General features: G+C 55.9%; 3 protein-coding genes across 4 annotated transcripts in view; 1 reads left to right on the top strand and 2 right to left on the bottom strand.

The window, feature by feature from the left end:
- LOC141972595 (uncharacterized) overlaps positions 1–19925 on the bottom strand; it is a 366186-nt gene extending 346261 nt beyond the window's left edge. Inside the window, exons 1-2 of one of the 2 annotated variants that reach the window (XM_074930501.1) lie at positions 19536–19925; positions 17825–19054 (exon numbers count right to left, since the gene is read on the bottom strand). In XM_074930501.1, the coding sequence (XP_074786602.1) occupies positions 17825–19054; positions 19536–19884 (1579 nt within the window). In that variant the 5' untranslated portion in view covers positions 19885–19925. Of the gene's footprint in view, positions 1–16949; positions 19055–19535 lie in introns of those variants that run through there. The other variant, XM_074930502.1, reaches the window with a different exon arrangement.
- LOC141972579 (uncharacterized) overlaps positions 1–19959 on the top strand; it is a 710276-nt gene that overhangs the window by 352235 nt on the left and 338082 nt on the right. Inside the window, exons 8-10 of the mRNA XM_074930473.1 lie at positions 14698–15181; positions 15440–15461; positions 15600–16211. Coding sequence (XP_074786574.1) covers positions 14698–15181; positions 15440–15461; positions 15600–16211 — 1118 coding nt within the window. The remainder of the gene's footprint in view (positions 1–14697; positions 15182–15439; positions 15462–15599; positions 16212–19959) is intronic.
- On the bottom strand, positions 858–9075 carry LOC141972607 (E3 ubiquitin-protein ligase TRIM7-like). The gene is made up of 7 exons (XM_074930526.1): positions 8472–9075; positions 5889–5975; positions 5548–5775; positions 4653–4675; positions 4130–4245; positions 2851–2883; positions 858–2082 (listed from the first exon to the last, which is right to left on the bottom strand). Exons 1-7 carry the CDS (start codon positions 8982–8984, stop codon positions 1556–1558), a joined length of 1527 nt encoding a protein of 508 aa, XP_074786627.1. The 5' UTR covers positions 8985–9075; the 3' UTR covers positions 858–1555.

The raw sequence follows: 19959 nt of genomic DNA, 5'->3' as shown, positions 1-19959 counted from the left end.
TCCCCCAAAACCAGGGTCCCCATCTCCCCTTATTTTATTTTAAAGATTTTACATTTTTTTTTTTTTAAATTATTCATTTTTTTAGCAGGTTTTAAAGAGGAGTTAAAAAATCGGTATTTATGCAAGGAAAGCTGGGGGGGGGGGGGGGGGGTAGGATGGTCTTAAATCTCCCCAAATGGGTTTTTAAAATCGTTAATTCCAACTTTAATATAAAATAAAAAACTCAAGCGTCGAGGTTAATTTTGTGGGGCGTTTCTTGATGGGGTGAACCCTCCGGACACCCCAAAAATAACTGATCACCCCCCCCCCCCAAAGTGTGGGGACATGAGAGGGGGGTCCCCAGTTCCTCTCACCTCGGAGAGGGCGGCTCATGCATCAAGATTGGTGGGTTTTAGGTTGGTTTTTTTTTTTTTTTGTTTTGTTTTTTTTGGGGGGTGTTGGTTTTTTTTGGGGGGGGTTTAGTGTTTTGGTTTTTTTTTTCCAGGTTTTATTTTTTGCACAGCAACTTTTTTATTTCCCCACTAAACAGAGTGACAGGGCAAAGAGACATTTAACAGCAGCGCGGGATCACACGAGGGCGGGCAGGGGGTCCGTAAGCACGCGCGAGATCACACCAAAAAACAACCACACCCCCCCCTTTTTTTTTTTTTTTTTTTGCCTTCCCCACCACCCAAAACTTGAGTTTCCCCCTTCCCCCAAAAAAATCCACAAAACCACCCCCCCCCCCCAAAAAAAAAAAATCTGCTTTTCCCAGCCCTACAGCTTTTTTTTTTTTTTTTTCGTTTTCTCTCTCCCCACTGTGGCTGCTCAGCCTTAACAGGGCGGGGGGGGGGGAAAGCAGCGAGGGAAGTTTGGGGGGGGTTATATTATTTTTTTTATTATTTTTTTTTGCTCTTTTTAGCACTAGCGGCAGCGAAAAATGGGCTCGGCCCTTTCCTCAGGAGGAAAGCAAGGACAGGGTGGGGTGGGGGGAAAACTAAAAGGTGACCTGCAGAGCAACGGTGTCAGAACTGGGGGGGGGGGAGTTGGGGTATGGTACCTCTGTCCTCAAGCAGGTTTATTTTTATTTATTTTTTTTATTTTTTCAGCCCTCGCGAGCTCCCCGGGGGTGCAGGCAAGCAGGTGGGATGCAAGAAAAACGCCTACTGCAGCTTTTCTCCCTGGTTACAGCCCTGTTCGCATGGGGCAGGCAACTTAAAAACAACTAAATGAGGAGAAAAAAAAAATAAAAATTAGAGAGATGGGGTTGGTTATAGAGCAGGAGGGGGGATAACCCCACGCCGGGGGGGTTGAAGCAGTCACCCTCAATGCTTGAAGCCCCAGGGGAAGGGTTTTTTTTAGGGTGAAAGACCCCCAAATTTTTAAATGCAACGAGGAAAAGTCGAACCTTGAGGAGGGACAAGGGGTGAGTTTTGGGGTTGGTTTTGAAAGCAAAGGGGTGAGGAAAAAAAAAAAATAATTAAAAAAAAAAAAAGGAGGTGAGGATGAGGAACTACTTGCAGGTCACCTTGGGGAGGGTTAAAGAAACTTGGAGGGGGGTGTCTAGGGGGGAGGTTCAGTTGCAAAGGGAGAGGGAAGAGCCCACGTAGAAGAGCCAGAAGAAAGGGAAGATCTTTTCGGTGAAAGCGGCCGTGAAGGTGAAGATGGGAGCCATGTTATCGGCGTTGTAAAACGCCACCCACCCGCCTTCGTAGTCCAGGTACACCCCGATTTTCCTGGGCCTCTCACACAGGGACAAAGGGGTCTCCGGGGAGGTAAAAGCCTGATACTGATCCCAATTTTTCCCTTTCCAGTTGAGCCCCACTGCCCAGATTCCCTCTTCGGGCGCAAAGTCGATTTTTTCCTTCCTCCTGACGGACTCCCGGGCCGCCCCCAGGACCCAGCTCTCCCCGTCGCCCACCTCCACCTCCCAGTAATGTCTCCCAGCTACAAAACCCTCAGCTGCCAAGACGCAGAAAGAATAATCAAATCTTTTGGGATTTGCTGGTAATTCCTGGGGAGCGCTCCGGAGCCTCACGCTCCTCTTGTCCTCCGACAGCACCAGGTAAGGGTTGGCAGTGTCTGGGTCCAGAGAGAGATCACCTGGGTGCACAGAAAACACACGCACGAGGGGGTTAAACTCGAGATTTTTTTTTAACTCCCACCCACCGAGGGGATTGATCCTTCAGACAAGGACGACAAAGTCACCTCCAACAGCCCCGAGCACCCAAACCCCCAAAAGAACAAAGAGAAAAGCTCCACTTTCCGGCAGAAATTAAAAAAGGATTTCTAATTAAAGCTGCAAATCCGCCCCACCTGAGACAACCTCCTCGCTCTGGAATAGAAAGTTCTTGCGTGGAAATCAAGTTTTTTGGGGTTTTAAGTCCCTGACAAGCACCAGAGAGGAACAAGCACAAATATCCTCGTGTTTAAGGGCTGGTTTTAGACCCGGGGGACTGTCAGGAACTAGGGCTGTGCAGCCTGAAAACGACTGCCGGGGGGAAATAAAAAATAAAAAACAGAAAACACTGCAAAAAAAAAAAAAAAAAAAAATAAACCCAGGTCTATCCTGCACTCAGCCAAGGAGACGGAGCCCAGCGAGGCACCAGCAGCAAACAGGAAGGTTCTAAAGTCCATCTCGGAGATAAATCAACCCCCACCGGCGGGGCCAGAGGTCTCCCAGCAGCTGAATCATTTTTTAATTATTTTTTTTTTCTTCCACCAGCAATAATTTTCTCCTCTCTCGACCTTCAGGCGGTCGCAGCACTGAGCTGCTCCCCAGCGGAGTCCGAACTCCCAAATTAAACCTTGCAAAAATAAAAATCTAAAATAAAAATGAAGGTTGGGCTGCCTGAACCAAACCGCGCTCACCTGTGTCGTTCTCCAGCTCGAACCGGAGATTTTCTGCAGGAGAAAGAAAAAAAAAAAAAAGAAACTGAGATGCTTTTGTGCACGGGAAGGACAGGGGACGGCCACGGCAGGGGTCTGTGGGAAATGAGCTGGGTTTAAGCAAGCTGGGGGTTAATTTTTGATGAGCAGATGCTCAAATTAATAAAGAATTCTGCTGACAAGCCTGGGAGAGAGACCAGAGCAGAGCTCAAACCAAATCGCCCTCTTTAAGCTGGACTCAAGCCCCCCTGCCCCCCCTTTTAAGCTGGACTCAACTCCCCCTGCCCCCCTTTTAAGCTGGACTCCTGCCCCCCCTGCCCCCCCTTTTAAGCTGGACTCCTGCCCCCCCTGCCCCCCCTTTTAAGCTGGACTCCTGCCCCCCCTGCCCCCCCTTTTAAGCTGGACTCCTGCCCCCCCTGCCCCCCCTTTTAAGCTGGACTCCTGCCCCCCCTGCCCCCCCTTTTAAGCTGGACTCCTGCCCCCCCTGCCCCCCCTTTTAAGCTGGACTCCTGCCCCCCCTGCCCCCCCTTTTAAGCTGGACTCCTGCCCCCCCTGCCCCCCCTTTTAAGCTGGACTCCTGCCCCCCCTGCCCCCCCTTTTAAGCTGGACTCCTGCCCCCCCTTTTAAGCTGGACTCCTGCCCCCCCTTTTAAGCTGGACTCCTGCCCCCCCTTTTAAGCTGGACTCCTGCCCCCCCTTTTAAGCTGGACTCCTGCCCCCCCTTTTAAGCTGGACTCCTGCCCCCCCTTTTAAGCTGGACTCCTGCCCCCCCTTTTAAGCTGGACTCCTGCCCCCCCTGCCCCCCCTTTTAAGCTGGACTCCTGCCCCCCCTGCCCCCCCTTTTAAGCTGGACTCCTGCCCCCCCTGCCCCCCCTTTTAAGCTGGACTCCTGCCCCCCCTGCCCCCCCTTTTAAGCTGGACTCCTACCCCACCTGCCCCCCCTTTTAAGCTGGACTCAACCCCACCTGCCCCCCCTTTTAAGCTGGACTCAACCCCACCTGCCCCCCCTTTTAAGCTGGACTCAACCCCACCTGCCCCCCCTTTTAAGCTGGACTCAACCCCACCTGCCCCCCCTTTTAAGCTGGACTCAACCCCACCTGCCCCCCTTTTAAACTTAACACCCCCCCACACCCTTTTAAGCTGGATTCAATACACCCCAAACCCTTTTAAACTGGACTCAACACCCCCCCTTCTTAAACCAGACTCAACAGAGGGTTTAGGAAGTCCCAACTTTTAAAGAAACCCTTTTTTTCAGCACTCACCCTTGAACTCCAGCAAGACTTCTTTCAGCACCGCGCTCTTCTGGGAAAAGCTCTTGAGTTTCTTCTCCAGCTCAGTAAAACCGGCCTCTGGTTTGCAAAACATCCAGCTCTCAAAGCTGGGGAAGGAGAAGAAAAAGCATTAGGTTTCCTCTGGGGAAAAAAAAAAAAAAAAATAATTAAATCTCTTAATTTGAGGCAGGGAAGAAACGTGCCCTGGTGCTGAGGTTTGGTGTTGGGTTATTGTCAGTGCTTTAGGCCACACCTGAGGACTGGGTTTAGTTTGGGGGGGGTCTCTACACCTCAAATGGGGCTCAGCCCTGAGCAGCCTGATCTAAATTTTGATACTGGTCCCTCAGCAGCCAAATTATTCCGTGGTTTCCTCTAGAAGGATGCTCAAACTCTGCAAAAATCCCCTCGTAAAGGTTTGGGGTTTGCCTCAAATCGAACAGCCAAGGGTGGGGGGTGAAAGCCAGACACCAGTTCTGCCTCCCAGTTAACCCAGTAAGGGCTGAGGTTCACTCACCTGCTTCCAGCTGGGGCAACACCCTGGGGAGAGAGTGGAGAAAAAAAAAAAAAAATTAAAAATAAAGAAGCTGATCAGGAAAAGTCTCTCTTCCACCCCCCCAAAAAAAAACCAATTAAAAATAAAAAGATGATCAGGAAAAGTCTGATTTTTACCTCAGTATCTCCCAAAATCCTCCCCAAAACTGGCCCCACAGCTGAGGGGATCAGCTCTCAGCAGCTGCTCCCAAAGCAGAGCACAGTTGGGACTGAGAAATGGCAAAATTAAGTCGATAATTACAGGGTTTTCCTTCCCTTTTTCTTTAGTAGAAAACATGCTTTTTTTTTGGACAGAAGCTTAAAAAAAAAAAATAAATCACCATTGCCCTCAAGTTGCCAAAACCAGGAGGATTCAGCAACACGAAAGTGTTTGGGACTTTGGGACATTTCTTAGCCCTCGGCATCCAAAGGCTTCACTACCAATTTTATCCCCCCAAATTTGTATGAAAAATGTGGGTTCCCACCCAAAAAAAACCCCAAAAAAAACAGGCCAGCAGCAAGTCAAACCCCCTGACTCAGTGGGGTCGGGTTAACAGACACGAGCTGCTCCCAGCAGAGCACCCTGGGGTCCCTAGAAACAGACTTTTGTCCCCAGAAACAGATTTTTGGCCCCCAGGGGTCCCCCAGAAATGGATTTTGGGTCCCCCGAAACAGATTTTGGCCCCCAGAAACAGATTTTTGGCCCCCAGGGGTCCCCAGAAAACAGATTTTGGCCCCCAGAAACAGACTTTTTTCCCCGGGGGTCCCCAGAAACAGATTTTTGTCCCCAGGGGTCCCCAACCCTGAGCTCCCCGGGGTTTTACACCCTGCTATATCATAACCCCCCGTGCTGGTGGCCCATGTCCCGGCAGTCTCACCTGCCCAGACTGGTTTCCTGGGCCATTTTCTCCTCCTTGCTCGCCCAGCAGCTTATCGAGCTGGGCAATCTCCTCGGAGAGCCTGGAGACACTCTCATCTCTCCGCTTAACGATGTCTCTGTCCAATTCCTCCAGACGGGACAGCAGGAGCTGCTCCTTCTCCTCCAGGAAGCCTCGGAGCTCCTTGCACTCAGCCACAATCTTCTGCCTTTCCACTTCTGTTTGTTTCTGCAAAAAAAAAAAAAAACAACCCAAACCACAGAGGGGAAACCCTACGTGAGACTGACAGCCCTGCAGGCGGAGGGGGGGGTTTGGGGAAACCTCCACCCCGAGGTGCTCACCAGCAAATCTTCGCTCTGCCTTTCCCGCTCAGCCTTGGCTTCTTCACGGCCTTTCCTCAGGGAGCTCAAATGTTCCTGTGGCACCTCCTGGAAGGAGAAAGAGGAGATCTGTTTGGAATCTTTATTTGGGATCGAGAATTCGGAGGAAAAGGATGGTGGGGGATTCCCTCCAGCGCTGCTGCAAAAACCTGCCGAACTTCACCAAACATCACATTTTTAAATTTTCTTTTTTTTTTTTAACAGATGGAGAACGCCACAAACTGAGATGAGGCCACCCCTGCCCCCTCCCTCAACCCTAAAAACTAAAAACTTCCCCCAACCGACCCAAAACCCCTCCCTTAAAGCAGCCTGAGCAGTTTAGACCCAGGTGCAAAAGCAAAGATGGATGGCAAAGGAAAAAATATTAATAAATTAGCCTCGATTTTTAGCTCCCTGTAAGAGCGCAGCTGCAAACACAAACCACCAAGTCCCACCCACGTGAAATCCTCTTCCACCTCAGCGCCTCTGGGGATCAGCTTTCACCTCCCAGCCCCACCACGAGCAGGGGAGACCCCCCCCCCCAGCCCCCCACCCCGAGATCTGCCTTGAACCCCACTGAAATGGAGGATCTGGCTGTGCTCGTTAAGTTTATTAACGGTTTATTGCTGGAAACTGTCCTTGGTGAAGTCATTTGGCCTCTGAGGAAGACGAGGAGGCTCCTAGCAACGCTACACAAAAAGCAGCAGGGCTTCTGCGAGCGAGCAGGGCCAGATCTTTTATAAAAAAGACACAAAGCTACGGAGATTTTGCTGTTGTTCACTGGCTGCACCAACCGGCGCTCGCTACCACCCGATAACGTGGAATTTCAGCACGAAAGAAAAGCAAAAATTGGAAAAAAACAAGGGCACGGGCAGCAAGCAGCCCCCGAGGGGCAACAAGCCATCGTGAAAAATGTGTAAAAGGAGATTAAAGAGGAAAAAAAAATAAAAAGGAAAAGCAGCTTGAGCACTGCTCAATGTCAGACCCACCTAAAGGTCCTAAAAATGGAAAAAAAAAGCCAAATTTGGGGGTCGGGGAAAGGGGATGTCGCCAACTCGAGCTGGAGCTTCACGCTAAGTCACCTCGGCCACAAGAAGATGGCGAGGGCAGCGCGGGCCCCGGCAGCGATTTGGGTACAAAATTTAGTCAAAAAGCTTCGGGTACCACCTGCCTCGACACCGCTAATTGCGGGAATTAACGCAGCGGTTAAGGATCGCGCAATCCCCTTCTCGCCCCGGTGTCACCCTCCTCCTCCTCCTCCTCCAACCGCCGCTGCGCAATAAACATCCGCTCCCCGTCCGGCATCTTGATTTTCCTCCACCCCGCCGGAGAAACGAGGTCTGGCCGGCTCAGGGTCAGGCTACCACACTCCACACGCTTCTTAATTATGAATTCATAATTATTTCCAGCAGAAAGACCCCCCCCTCCGCGCGCTTTGTGGCGTGGGGGGGGGTCACGGCGGTGGTTTTGGTGAAGATTAAACACTGTGGGGGGCCGGGCTCTGTATTCACTCTGCGTCACGTCGCTCAGCCGCCCTGAGCTGGTCTGTTGGTTGTTTTTTGTTTTTTTTTTTTTAGGGGGAAAAAGTCACTCCTGGGGGATTCCTGCTCCACTTTAGCCTCTGCTATGCTCAGTGCTAAAAAAAAAAAAATACACATACACGCACCTCCCCCCCCCCCCCCCCCCTCAGTCCCCAGGCTCCGCTCTCGCTGCAGAGTATTTGCACCCCGGGAAGCGGGAGCGGAGGATTTTTGGGGTGTTTCTTGGAATTTTGCACACTCACACCCGCACCCGAGCGACCCCAGGGATTCCCGTACCGGTTCAGTGTTAATTCTCAAATTGGTTGACACTCCCCCTGCTCCCAGTTATCTTCCCAGTTCAACCCATTTTGCAGCCCATCCTACCCTACTGCATGGGGTCAGCCCCCACCCCAGAGTCCCCCCCGTCTTGGGGGGGGGGGATTTGAGTCCCTATTGCACCCCGTATCCTGCCTCGCTGTATGGAAGAGCACCCACCTTCGAAAGGGGGGTTCCATTCTGCACCCCAGAGCCTCGGGGTGTGCCCCCCCCACTATCCTTACGGGTACAATGAATGGGGGGTACACATCGGGGGGTTCCTATCGCACCTCCCACGCCGGGGGGCAGTGGGGCACCAGTGGGTACAAGGAGAGGGGGATCCCTATTGCATCCAAGGTGCGTTGCCCCCCGTGGGTGCACTCCCACCCCTTACTGCACCCCTAATTACCCCCTAATTAGTACCCCCCGCTACTCTCCCTTTGCAGAAAAGGTCATTATTACAACCGCCATCCTTGGGGGTGATCTCCTGCACCCCAGAAGAGGTCCCCGGGGGGGAATATCCACCGTCATCGCACCCTAAAATCCCAGGGGGAGCACTCCCAGGACTCTCCCTCCCGGGGTGGGGGGGCCCTACCGCCCCCGATGTGGGCTCCTGGTGCACTGTCGATGCCGGGAGGTGTGTGGGGTGTCACTACTGCACCACCTAATTCGAGGGAAGGGGGGTTCTTATCGCACCCAGCTCCCTGCCCGTGCTCCCCCCCCCACTGACCTCTGCGGCGTGGGCCGCCTCCTCGGCGGGCAGCACGGTGTGGGTGCGGTGCTCCCGGGAAAGGTGACAGACGACGCAAACAGCGCGACGATCCTGCACGCAATAAAGCCGCAACGGTTCGCCGTGGCGGGGGCAGCGCGGAGGCCCCGGCGGGCCGGGAGGAGCGGCGGCGGGCAGAGGCGGGGCGGGGGCGGGAGGCCCCGGCGGCGGTTCCGCTGGGCCCGGCGGCAAACCCAGCTGGCGGACGATGTAGACGATGTTACCGAGAGAGCGGTTGGGGCGGAAAAGCCGTTGCGGTACCGGCTCCCGGCACTGCGGGCAGCAAAGGCGCCGCGCCGAGTCCTCCCAGCACTGGGTCACGCAGGCGCGGCAGAAATTATGACCGCACTCGGCTACCAACACCGGGTCGTTGAAGTACTCCAGGCACACCGGGCACGTCAATTCATCCTGCAGGCTGCGGGCCGCGCTGCAGGGAGCGGGAGGGACGGCGGGAGGAGCGGGCGGCGCCTCCATGGCGGCTCCGCGGCTGCGCTGAGGCTCCGCGCTCCTCACCGCGCCGCTCCGCCGCCCCGTCTGGCGGCCGCCGGAGGGCGGGGCTGCGTCTGCGTGCGGCCGCCGGGGGCGGGGCTACGTCTGCGTGCGGCCGCCGGAGGGCGGGGCTGCGTCTGCGTGCGGCCGCCGGGGGCGGGGCTGCGTCTGCGTGCGGCCGCCGGGGGCGGGGCTGCGTCTGCGTGCGGCCGCCGGAGGGCGGGGCTGCGTCTGCGTGCGGCCAAGGGGGCGTGGCCTGTAGGGCTGGAGCCGGGGGGGGGTGGTGGTACCTATAGGGGGATGGGGGAGGGCGAGTATGTGGGTCCCTATAGGATGTTGGGGGGTGGACGCAGCAGTGTCTATAGGGTGCGGGGGGGGTCCTGATAGGTTGTTGGGTCCCTATAGGATGTTGGGGGGTGGACGCAGCGGTGTCTATAGGGTGCGGGGGGGTCCTGATAGGTTGTTGGGTCCCTATAGGATGTTGGGGGGTGGACGCAGCAGTGTCTATAGGGTGCGGGGGGGTCCTGATAGGTTGTTGGGTCCCTATAGGATGTTGGGGGGTGGACGCAGCGGTGTCTATAGGGTGCGGGGGGGTCCTGATAGGTTGTTGGGTCCCTATAGGATGTTGGGGGGTGGACGCACCTATATGGTGCTGGCAAAAGGGTGTGTCCCTATAGAGGACCCCAAATATCTGGGTCCCTATAGGGTGCTGAGGGATGCATTGGTGTCTATAGGGTCTGGGGGATACACCCATGTTTATAAAGGAGGGGGAGGATCAGGGCCAGGGACCCCCCCCTCACCTTGAGAGCCCCCCCCCAGTATTGGGGTACCAGCCCCACGGAGCATCCCGGCACCCACCGAGCCCCGTAATCCCAACGCTTCCCTGGAAATAAACCTTAACTCATCCACATCTCCTCATCCCGCCTCTCTCAAATCATAAAATCGCACCAGAATCGCTAAAAAAGATCATTATTAATTGTCTCAAGTTTCAACACCAAAACGTCTTCGTTAGGCTGAATGTGGGCCACCTAGTTTAATTTTTCATCTTTCTTCCAACAGCCCCTGATGAAACATCTTTTTTTGTTGTTTTTTTTTTTTTTTTTTTCTCTGGCTTTTCCCCCTGATTTTCACCACCAGACTGGAGCAAAGGGATGTTCCAAAATCAGGTGAATTCACCCCAGAGCCAGCCTTGCGGGGAGCATCCCAAGGGGTGGATGTTGGGTCCTCAAAGCAAAAAAAATTAAAAAAAAAAAATCAAACCCCCCTTTGCAGCGTTTAATTAATTTAAATCGCAGCTGCGCCATCGTAATGAAAGCCTTAACAGCGCGTGGTTTGCCTGGTTTTGTTTTTTATCATTTTTAAATCTTTTTTTTTTTTTTTAATATTAACAAAACGCCCAGTGGATTTGGAGCTGCCCTGGGTCACAGCAAACCCTCAAGGCAACCCGTTTTGCTACAAAATTAGTGCTTTTTGCGTGAAAGGGGCACATTTTTGCCCCCGAGCAGCCAAGATTTCCACCATAAAGGATTAAATATTGTGTAAAAGAAGTTGGGAGCTCCCTGCGGGTGTTTTTTTGTTTGGTTTTTTTCCTTCAGAAATATTTTTTCAGGGTTTGCGGCCGCCAAACTGGGGGTTTTTGGCGTGAAGGTTGGAGAGAGGAATTTTTAATGCGTTTTTTTGGGGGTGATTTTCACAGAGTCGGCCTCTCTGCTGCATCAGCCTCTTCAACGTGTCCCCATAAACACCTCAGATCAGCCTGAGGAGCCTGAATTCGGGGAAAAATAACCCAAAATTTCCTTGCACTCACGCAACAGACCTTCCAGGAGCATCCCTCTTGCTGTGGAAGAAGCGTTGAGGCAGATGGAGGATAAAACCGCCCCGATTTCTCTGCTTTTCTCTACATTTTCCTTACTGCCTCTGGCGAGGTTTGCTCTGGGGAGGAAATATGTGCGGGAGGGCAGAAATTGGGGTGAAAAAAGCGTTAATTCGGGGCCTGCGGGTCGTGATTTCTTCAGAGGGGAGTCGCCCGCCCGCTTCCAAAATGGCGGCTGGCGCCCACTTCCAAAATGGCGGGGCCCCCTCTTTGCCCTTTTCCAAAATGGCGGCCTCGCCCTCAGGCAGGGCCGGAGGGGAGATGGCAGCGGGCGGGGTGAGATGGCCGCGGCTCTCCCTTTGCCGCCACCGGGGCCTTGCTCAAGATGGCCCCTGGGGGATGAAGCCTTGGGGTCCATCTTGAGTGAGGGCAGCCGGCCAGTGTTGCCACGGCAACGGGCCCACTCAGGGGGCAAAGCCCCCCGAAAGGGCCGCTGTGGCCCCGGGGGGGTGGAGGGGACGGGGCCATTTTAGAGGTATCTGTGAGCCCCAAACCTTTTAAACACGTTCGGGCCGCGCTCCTTGCTGGCCCGACATCCCCAACATGCAGGTAGCCCCCTCCCTGTTGACCGAAAACCCCTTTTTTACCCCCAAAACCAGACCCTTTCCCAGCTATAAAGAATCAAGACGGCCGCTGCGGCGGGAGGATTTCTGCAGACCGGCAGCCCAGTCCCCTCAAGCTACGCGTGCTACAACATCCCCCAGTATCCTCCCCCGGTTCCAAATTCAGGAGTTTTGACCCCAAAACGGTCCCTCACGAGTTCATCACCCATAAATTTAAGGGGTGACGCTTCCAGCTGGCAGCAAGGAGCCTCACGGCCGCAGGAAAATCTCTCGGGGGTACGTCCCCATCCCCACAGAGGGACCAAGTGAACCCCCGCCAAAAACATCTTTTATTCCACATTTTGAGGAAAAAAACCAACCTCAGCAGGACACCAGTGAGCATTTTTCACTTTGCAAGGTGGGTTTGGTTTGGTTTTATTTATTTATTTTTTTTTAATTTCCGCCCAGAGACATCGTTGCTATTGCCGCCAGAGGGCCCTGGCAATTGTGCAGAGCTCTTTTCACTCCTTTTTTTTTTTTTTTTTTCCCCTCTTTTTTTTTTTTTTTTAATTCCTTCCTTCCTTCCTTTTTTTTTTTTTTTTTTTTTTTTCCTCTTTTTAACTCTTATTGCTCAGGATACCAGAGCGACCGGGGCTTCCCCGGTCACACCGCGGCCACCGCGCCGTGCTGACCCGTGGCCCTCGCATCCCCGGGACACACACACACACAGAGACCCCCTTGCCCCATATTTTGGGGGAAAAAGGGGTTTTCTGGGGGAAAAAAGTGTAGGGGGGGGCATCTCCAGGCTTTGCCGACAGCACCTCCCAAGCCGGAGACTGCAGGTAACGGGGAGGTTCGATCTTTGGATGCGGAGAAGGAGCGGAAAATGGCTCCTTTTTTTTTTTTTTCTTCTTTTTTTTCTTTTTTTTCTTTTTCATCCCCTTCCTTTCCCTCTCCATCCTTCCCTTCCTCTCTCCTCCCGTCCCCTCCAGCTCTCCTCCCCAGGGTGTCCACACAAACACCAAGCTTAGATGCTCTCCATCCCCGGGGAGGGGGGAAAAATAAAAAATAATAATTAAAAAAATATATATCAAAAACTCCCCCCAGCCCCGTTGTCTTTCTGCAAGCGTCCGTCCTTCCTCCCCTCAGTTCATTCAGGCGGGTGGTTTTTCATTTTTAGACGGGGTGCCGGGCTGGGGGAGCCGGGAGCAAATGTGTCGGTGAGGGCGTGCGGTATTGACCCCTTTTTATTTTTATTTTTTTGAGCAGGATGCCAAACTACCAGCGAGTAAACGAAGCGGGCTGAGATGCTGGTGGGGACTTAAAAATAAAAAAAAAAAAGGCAAAAATTGCAGGAGGGAGCGACGGTCCGTGCTTGAACTCACCCTTTTATTCCCGGCATCAGTAAGTTGACGACAACCTTCTGCAAATCCACCTTTTCCCAACCTAACTCCTCCGTCCCCTGCAGCTGTAACATCTCTGCTGCTAGAAAAAAAAGAAAATAAAAATCAAATCGGGTTCCTAATACGCCCACTGCTCGCAGAGAAGGAGGAGGAAAGGGTCAGGGGAGTGGTGGTAATTTGCTTTTAAATGATTTTTGTGAAGGAAAGCACCAAACCCTCTTCCTACAGCTGGGAAAAGTCGTGTTTGTCCCCGAGCGCAGGCTCTGAGCCCCGGAGATTTTGGGTGATTTAACCTCTTGGAGAAGGAGGAACGATTGCTACGGGGGTTTGGGGGGAAATTTGGGGAAAATTTGGGACAGGAAATCTCTGGGAAGGTGAAGGATCCTGTGAACGAGCACCCAGGGTTTGGTGCTGTTAGATAAAATCTGGGTGAAAAGGAATTTTAGGGTGAGGATCTCTCAGCAGAGTGTTGTCTGCAGGTCACGGAAACGTGTTCTTCATGGGCTGGGTTTTATCTTTTTTTTTTTAAGGAATCATGCTACTTGTGTTTCTGTTTTCTCCTTCTGCTTCCTCCTCCCTGTTAACTTTCAGGAAAAAAAAAAAAAAAAAAAATTGTTCAACCAGATTTGCTAAGAGCCAGAGGGTATAAAGTTCCTGCAAGATTTGGGAAAATACGTGGCGGGGTGAAGGATGGGAGTTTTTATTAACCACTTGTCCCCACGCCTTACCCTTGTTTTGTGATTCAGATGATTTTATTTGAGAATAAGAATCTATTAGATTATTAGAGGATGCACAGGTTAATAATAAAAGAGAGGGTTTTGCCTCAAAAGCCCAACCCTGGGGTGTGAATCCCCGGGAAGGTGGTTGGGGATGGGTTTCGTGTTGGGACCTGCTTACGGGGGGGGAAGTTTTACCTCTGTCTTTCAGGGAGGTGTGGTGGCACCAGCCATGGAGCCGTACGTGCTGCTGGACCCGCGACAGCGAGCGTTGTATCGCGACGTGATGCAGGAGAGCTACGAGACCCTGATGGCGCTGGGTGAGGAGCCTCCCCCCCTCCCGTGGTGGAAAATTCAGGCTGGACGGAGGATCCGGCTTGTTGGATCCTCACGTCTTCACCCAAGGGGTGTTGGGGACCCCCCCCGACTCACGTTGCTCATCCCTCCTTCTCCTTTCCAGAATTCCCCGTTTCTAAACCCGATCTCCTGTCCCGCCTGGACCACAGGGATGAACCTACAGCCCTGGATCTCCACGTGCCCAGGGACGCCCCGGCCGCAGGTGAGTCTCTGATCACGCCTCGATCTCAGCGGGGGAAAAAAAAAAAAAAAAATTAGTTCAGCTCCCGCTTGCCCACCTCTCCCCAAAACGGGCAAAACCCCCCAACCGTAACGGCGGCCGCCCTACCCCAGGCTGCAAGGGGAAGAAAGATGCTGGGGAGGAGAGAGTGTAATGCCAGAGGGATGTCCTGGCCCAAAATGGAAATGCTGAGCCCATTTCCGAGCCAGGAGCGTTTCTGGGGCGGTGGATTAATTACCACGAGGAGCGATGGGGATCGGCGAAGCGCTGGAAGTGTTTACCTGGAGGAGCGTGTGAAATGAAAAACGAGGAGGAATCCCTCCTTGTTTTCCTTTTTTACCACCGTCCCGACTCCCCACAGCCCCGTCTCCTGCCCGGGTGGTGTCTTGTCTCTTTTTGTGCCCCACAGAGGATGGAGCCGGAGCGGAGCAGGAACCACCTCGAGTAGAAGATGCTGAGAAAGAGCCCGGAGTGAGGAAACCTGTGAGCGAGGAGCAGCCCCGGAACCCCGCCGAGGCGGGGGTGAAGGCAAACAAGAGCGGGGGCCCGGGTGAAACATCCCCACGCCCGGGCGAGGGTCAACCCAGCAACACCTGCGGCGAGTGCGGCAAGAACTTCAGCCATAAATCAGCCCTGGTGAAACACCAGAAAATCCACACGGGCGACCGTCCCCACGAATGCCCCGACTGCGGCAAATGCTTCATCCAACGCTCCGACCTCACCATCCACCAGCGGGTCCACACGGGCGAGCGGCCTTACGCCTGCCCCGACTGCGGGCGCCGTTTCAGCGTCAGCTCCTCTTTGCTCACCCACCAACGGACCCACGCGCCCGGCGGGGAAAAACCCAACCGGTGCCCTCAGTGCGGTCGTAGCTTCGCCGATCCGGAGGCTCTCGATCGTCACCGGAAGAGTCATTTGGGTGGGAAACCCTACGAGTGCGGGGTGTGCGGGAAAGCTTTCGCCTGGAGCTCCCACCTCGAGCGGCACCGGCGCATCCACACCGGGGAGAAGCCCTTCCAGTGCGCCGAGTGCGGGCGGGCCTTCGCCTGGAGCTCCCACCTCGACCGCCACATGCGCACCCACGCCGCCTCCGCCGCCGCCGAGGATGAGGAAGATGAGAGGGTGGAGGAAGAGCCTCCGCCGCCCCCTCAGAAATGCGCCGACTGCGGGAAACGCCTCAACCACCAGACGGACCCTCAACGCTTCAAGCACAAAGGCACCCAGACGTCGCCGGCCGGCGCGGAAGCCGCCGGCAACCCGCCGCCGCGGCCTCACCGCTGCGAGCAGTGCGGCAAATGCTTCGGCCAGAGCTCCAACCTCCTCAAACACCAACGCGTCCACACCGGCGAGCGTCCCTACCCCTGCCCGGATTGCAAACGCTGCTTCCGCTGGGGCTCGGCTTTAGCCAAACACCAACGTACCCACACCCGGCAGCAACAAACCGCTGCCAAAACCGCGCCGGCACCCGCCGAGGAAACCGGCGCCGGAGGAAACGGCAAACCTTACCCGTGCGGGGCGTGCGGGAAGAGTTTCGGCTGGGTTTCACACCTCGAACGCCATCGCCGCATCCACACCGGGGAGAAGCCCTTCCGCTGCGGGGAGTGCGGGCGGGCCTTCGCCGTCAGCTCCCACCTGGAACGGCACCGCCGGGTGCACACCGGCGAGCGGCCTTACCGCTGCGGCGAGTGCGGCAAGAGTTTCGCCGTCAGCTCCACTTTGTTGGCTCATCGTCGCACTCACGCCGTTCAACCGGGACGACCCCACGCTTGCCCGGAATGTGGGAAAGGTTTTAGTACACCGACCAGTTTGGAACGACACCGACGGCTTCACCGTGGTGAGAAACCCTACCAGTGTGGCGTCTGCGGCAAAGGTTTTGCCTGGAGCTCCCACTACGACCGGCACCGGCTCACCCACACCGGTGAAAAACCCTTTTCCTGCGCCCACTGTGGGAAATGTTTCGGTCGTAGCTCCCACCGCAACCGGCACCAACGTGCTCACGCCTCTCAGGGCGGCCCGGAAAAGCGACACGTCTGTCCCGAATGTGGCAAAGCCTTCGGCCTCGGCACGGCTCTGGCAGCTCACCAGCGACTGCACGCCGCCGGCGCCGGCACCCGCGGCAGCCCCCTCTCCTTGCTGCCGCCGGCGTGGTGGGAGGGCGAGAGGCGAGGGGGGACGCCTGCACCCCCTGAGCTCTGGCCTGAAGAACCCGGCTCTGTTTTCCAGCAGCACCCCGTGCCTTCCTCCTCCTCTTCCTCAGCCCCCAGGAGCTGGGCTGCCAAGGTTCTCCTGCCCCCCGCCATGGCGTGGAGACCTGGGGAGGGGGACGCTCTGCAAAGCGATGCTTCTACCCCCCAGGAGCCCTGGGCTCCTCTGCCTCCCCCCAACTCCTGAAACGGGGCCGTGGGGACCATCGTGGGGGGGGTCAGAGCCACCCTCTGCTTTTGGGGACACCCCACGAGCGAGATGGGAGGCTGGTTTGGCCCCCCCCGCCCCAGCACAGGGTGGGAAAGGGGTGTGGGGGGGTCCAGGATACCCCAGGGTGGGGAAAAGGGGGGGTTGAAGAGGTGGGGAGGGGGGAGCAGGGTGGTGGGGGCAGGGGGGGCGGCGAGTGGTGTGTGCTGGGGGGTAGCAACCAGTGTAGGGGCTTTGGGGGGGGAGACTGGGAGAAGAGGGACAGGGGAGGCTGGGGGTGGATTTGGGGGGGGCTGGGTGATAATTTGGGGTGGTGGGGAGATGCCACTTCTCCCTGTAACCCTCCTCATCCTCTGCCCTGATGTTTGGGGGGGGTGGGGGGGTGGGCGGAAGGGGGGGGACACGACACAGCTGGGGCACACGGGAGGGGACCCATCGGTAAAATCGCCCAGAAAACCCCCTTCCATGGCGGGGTTTTTTGGGGGGGGCAAACGGCTTGGAAAAGAAAAAGCTCTGCTGGGACCCCCCCCCGGTGCCAAGGGCGGTTTGGGAACGATTTGGTGAGGGCGGAGAGGCCGCGTTTCCTCGTCTCGGGTTAGCGGGTAATAAAGTAGCAGGTAGTTGAGCCAAAAAACCACAAAAAATCAACCAACCAACCAACCAACCCCCCCGCCTGTCTCGGCGTGGTTTTGTCTTCGGGGAGGGAGAAGACGCTCGTGATTTCCTACCGAAAACGGGGAAACCGGGGAAAAACGGCGCAACGCGGGGTCGCTGCGCGAGGAGAGGCAGACACAGGCGGCTGCGGGGGTACGGGGGTGCTTTTTTTTCTTTTTTTTTTTTTTTTTTTCTTTTTTATTCCTCACCCCATGCTGGCACCTCTGCCCCCGGCACGACGCGGTGTCCCCTCCTCCAGCCTCCACCGTGTTTCGGCACCATGGGTTCCCCCCATCCTTTCCCAGTGGTGGAGAAGAGGCTCCCCCCTCCTCAAAACATCCATTTTCCGGGGTACAGGATGGATAAATCCCCCCTCCCCGGCGCCACCCTTTGCCCCTTCAATGTCACTTGGTGTCCAATTTGTCCCCAAGTTGCCGCGTTTTCCCTTGGGCACGGTCGTCCCTCCCCACCAAGGCGGCGGCGGCGGGGGGAGTGTCTCGGTCCTTCAAGGCTCCTCGACGCCGGGTGGTTTCCCCAACCCCACAGCACCGGGGGGTTCATCCCCGGCCGACTGGGTCCTGGAGAAGGGCCGAGGTTGGGGGGCGAGGGGCAAAACGGTTTTGGGGAGGTGGCTCCGGCGGTGTTTGGTGAGGTGGGAGCTCTGGCTGAAAGATTCGCCGCACTCGGGGCACTCGTAGGGCTTCTCGCCGGTGTGGACGCGGCGATGCCGCTCGAGGTGCGAGGCCCAAGCGAAACCCTTGCCGCACTCGCCGCAGGTGTAGCTTTTTTGGGCGGCGTGACCCCGCTGATGGGCGAGGAAAGGGGGAGCCTCGCCGAAACGCTTCCCGCAATCGCCGCATTTGTAAGGCCGGTCGGCGGAGTGGGTCTTACGGTGTTGGAGGAGATGAGCTTTTTGGGCGAAACGTTCGCCGCAGCTCCCGCAGGGAAAAGGCCGTTCGCCCGTGTGAACCCGCCGGTGCCGCTCCAGGTGGGAGGCCCAGACAAAACCCTTCCCGCAATCGGCGCAACGGTGAGCCCGTTCCTGCCGGTGACACCGTTGATGCCTCGCCAGCGCCGGCCCGGCTCGGAAAAGCTTGCCGCAATCGCCGCAACGTAAAGCTTTCTTGCCTAAATGGGTGCGACGGTGACGGGCTAAGTCGGAGCTTTGGCAAAAGGTTTTGCCGCAAGCCGGGCAGCGGTGGGGCCGCTCGCCGGTGTGGCTGCGGCGGTGCTTGGCGAGGTGCGAGCCCTGGCTGAAGGCTTCGCCGCACTCGGCGCAGCGGTAGGGCTTCTCGCCGGTGTGGACGCGGCGGTGCCGCTCCAGGTGCGAGGCCCAAACGAACCCTTTGCCGCAGTCGCCGCATTTGTGAGGTTTCTCGGCCGAGTGACCCCGGCCGTGAGCCGCCAGCTCGGCGGCGCCGGCGAAACGTTTGCCGCAGTCGCCGCATTTGTGCGGGCGGTCGCTGGCGTGGGTGCGGCGGTGCTGGAGGAGGTGCGAGCTCTGGCTGTACGTCTCGCCGCACTCGGGGCAGCCGAAAGGCCGCTCGCCCGTGTGAACCCGCCGGTGCCGCTCCAAGTGCGAAGCCCACGGGAAGCTTTTGCCGCAATCGGCGCAACCGAACGGCCGTTCCCTCGCCGCTCCTTTGCCGGTCGCCCCGCGGAGGGGTTTGGCACAGTCGATTTTAAGGGTCGTCGCGGTTTCGGGTGTTTTGGCAGCGCCGTGGGGAACGGTTTTATCCGGGCGTTTCGTTTTCCGCCTGTTGGAGCCGAGGGTTTTCTCGCTCTCCGGGCCGCGGGACGAACGCGCTTCCAGCTCCTCGCAGCTCTCCGCCGCCGCTCCTTCCTCCGCTGCTTTTTCACTCACCAGCCCCTGTGCTGCTGGGGGGGACAGAAAAAGGAGAAAAAAGGGCAGAGCGTGGCCTGGACGAGGCGTTTAGATCAACAGAGCAGGAAGATTTTCCCCCCCAAAAAATAAAACTTGGTCTCCCAGACAGGAGGAAGAGAGATGCGATGGGAGGGCTCATCCCAGTTTAAACTGGGAACGGGGAGATGGTAAGCACACCCCCCCCCCCACCACCTTTGCTGTATTTCCAGTTAAAAAATAGTAAATAAATACGCAGACAACAAAATTTTCCTGCTGACCAAAAAAAAAAATATATATATATATAATTAAGGGTTATATTTGGATATGGATTCCCCCTGCCCGTGTCCCGCCCCACTCACAATCCCTTCGTTTTGCTGGCAGAGACGGGGAAATAAATAAATAAATAAATAAATAAATTAAAAAAAAAAAAAAAAAAAGGAAAAGGAGGGGGGAATGTTGGAGGAGAAGGGAAAAAGATTTGCTGCGGGGATTTACCGAGGGACATGAGGGTTTCGTAGCTCTCCTGCATCACGTCCCGGTACAGGGCTTTCTGCCGCGGGTCCAGCATCACCCACGGCTCCATGTCGGGGGGAGCAGCTCCGTCCGGGAAAAATCCTCGGGGGGGGGCAGAAGAAAAATCCTTTGAACTGGAGGAAATGCCCTTCTTGTTGGGGTTTTGATGTTTATCGGGGTGTGTGGGGGGGGTGTTTTTGCTTCCCGAGTGGGTGTCCCCCCCCTCCCTGGTCCAGCCTGAGCCTGCGTGGAGCAGCTTGGGGATGGGGGGGCAAAATTGCCGCACGCTCTGCCTCCCTCCCTCCAGCATCCCAGTTCTCCCAGTCCTCATCTTACTGGGAATCAGCCCTCGCAGGGTGATGAGGGTTTTTTGGTTGTTTTTTTTTTTTTTTGGAGGGGGGGCATT

This window comes from Athene noctua, chromosome 34 (assembly GCF_965140245.1).
Source record: "Athene noctua chromosome 34, bAthNoc1.hap1.1, whole genome shotgun sequence".
NCBI lineage: Eukaryota > Metazoa > Chordata > Aves > Strigiformes > Strigidae > Athene > Athene noctua.
The sequence above is the reverse complement of the archived record's forward strand: the minus strand, read 5'-3'. Positions and strand labels throughout refer to the sequence as shown.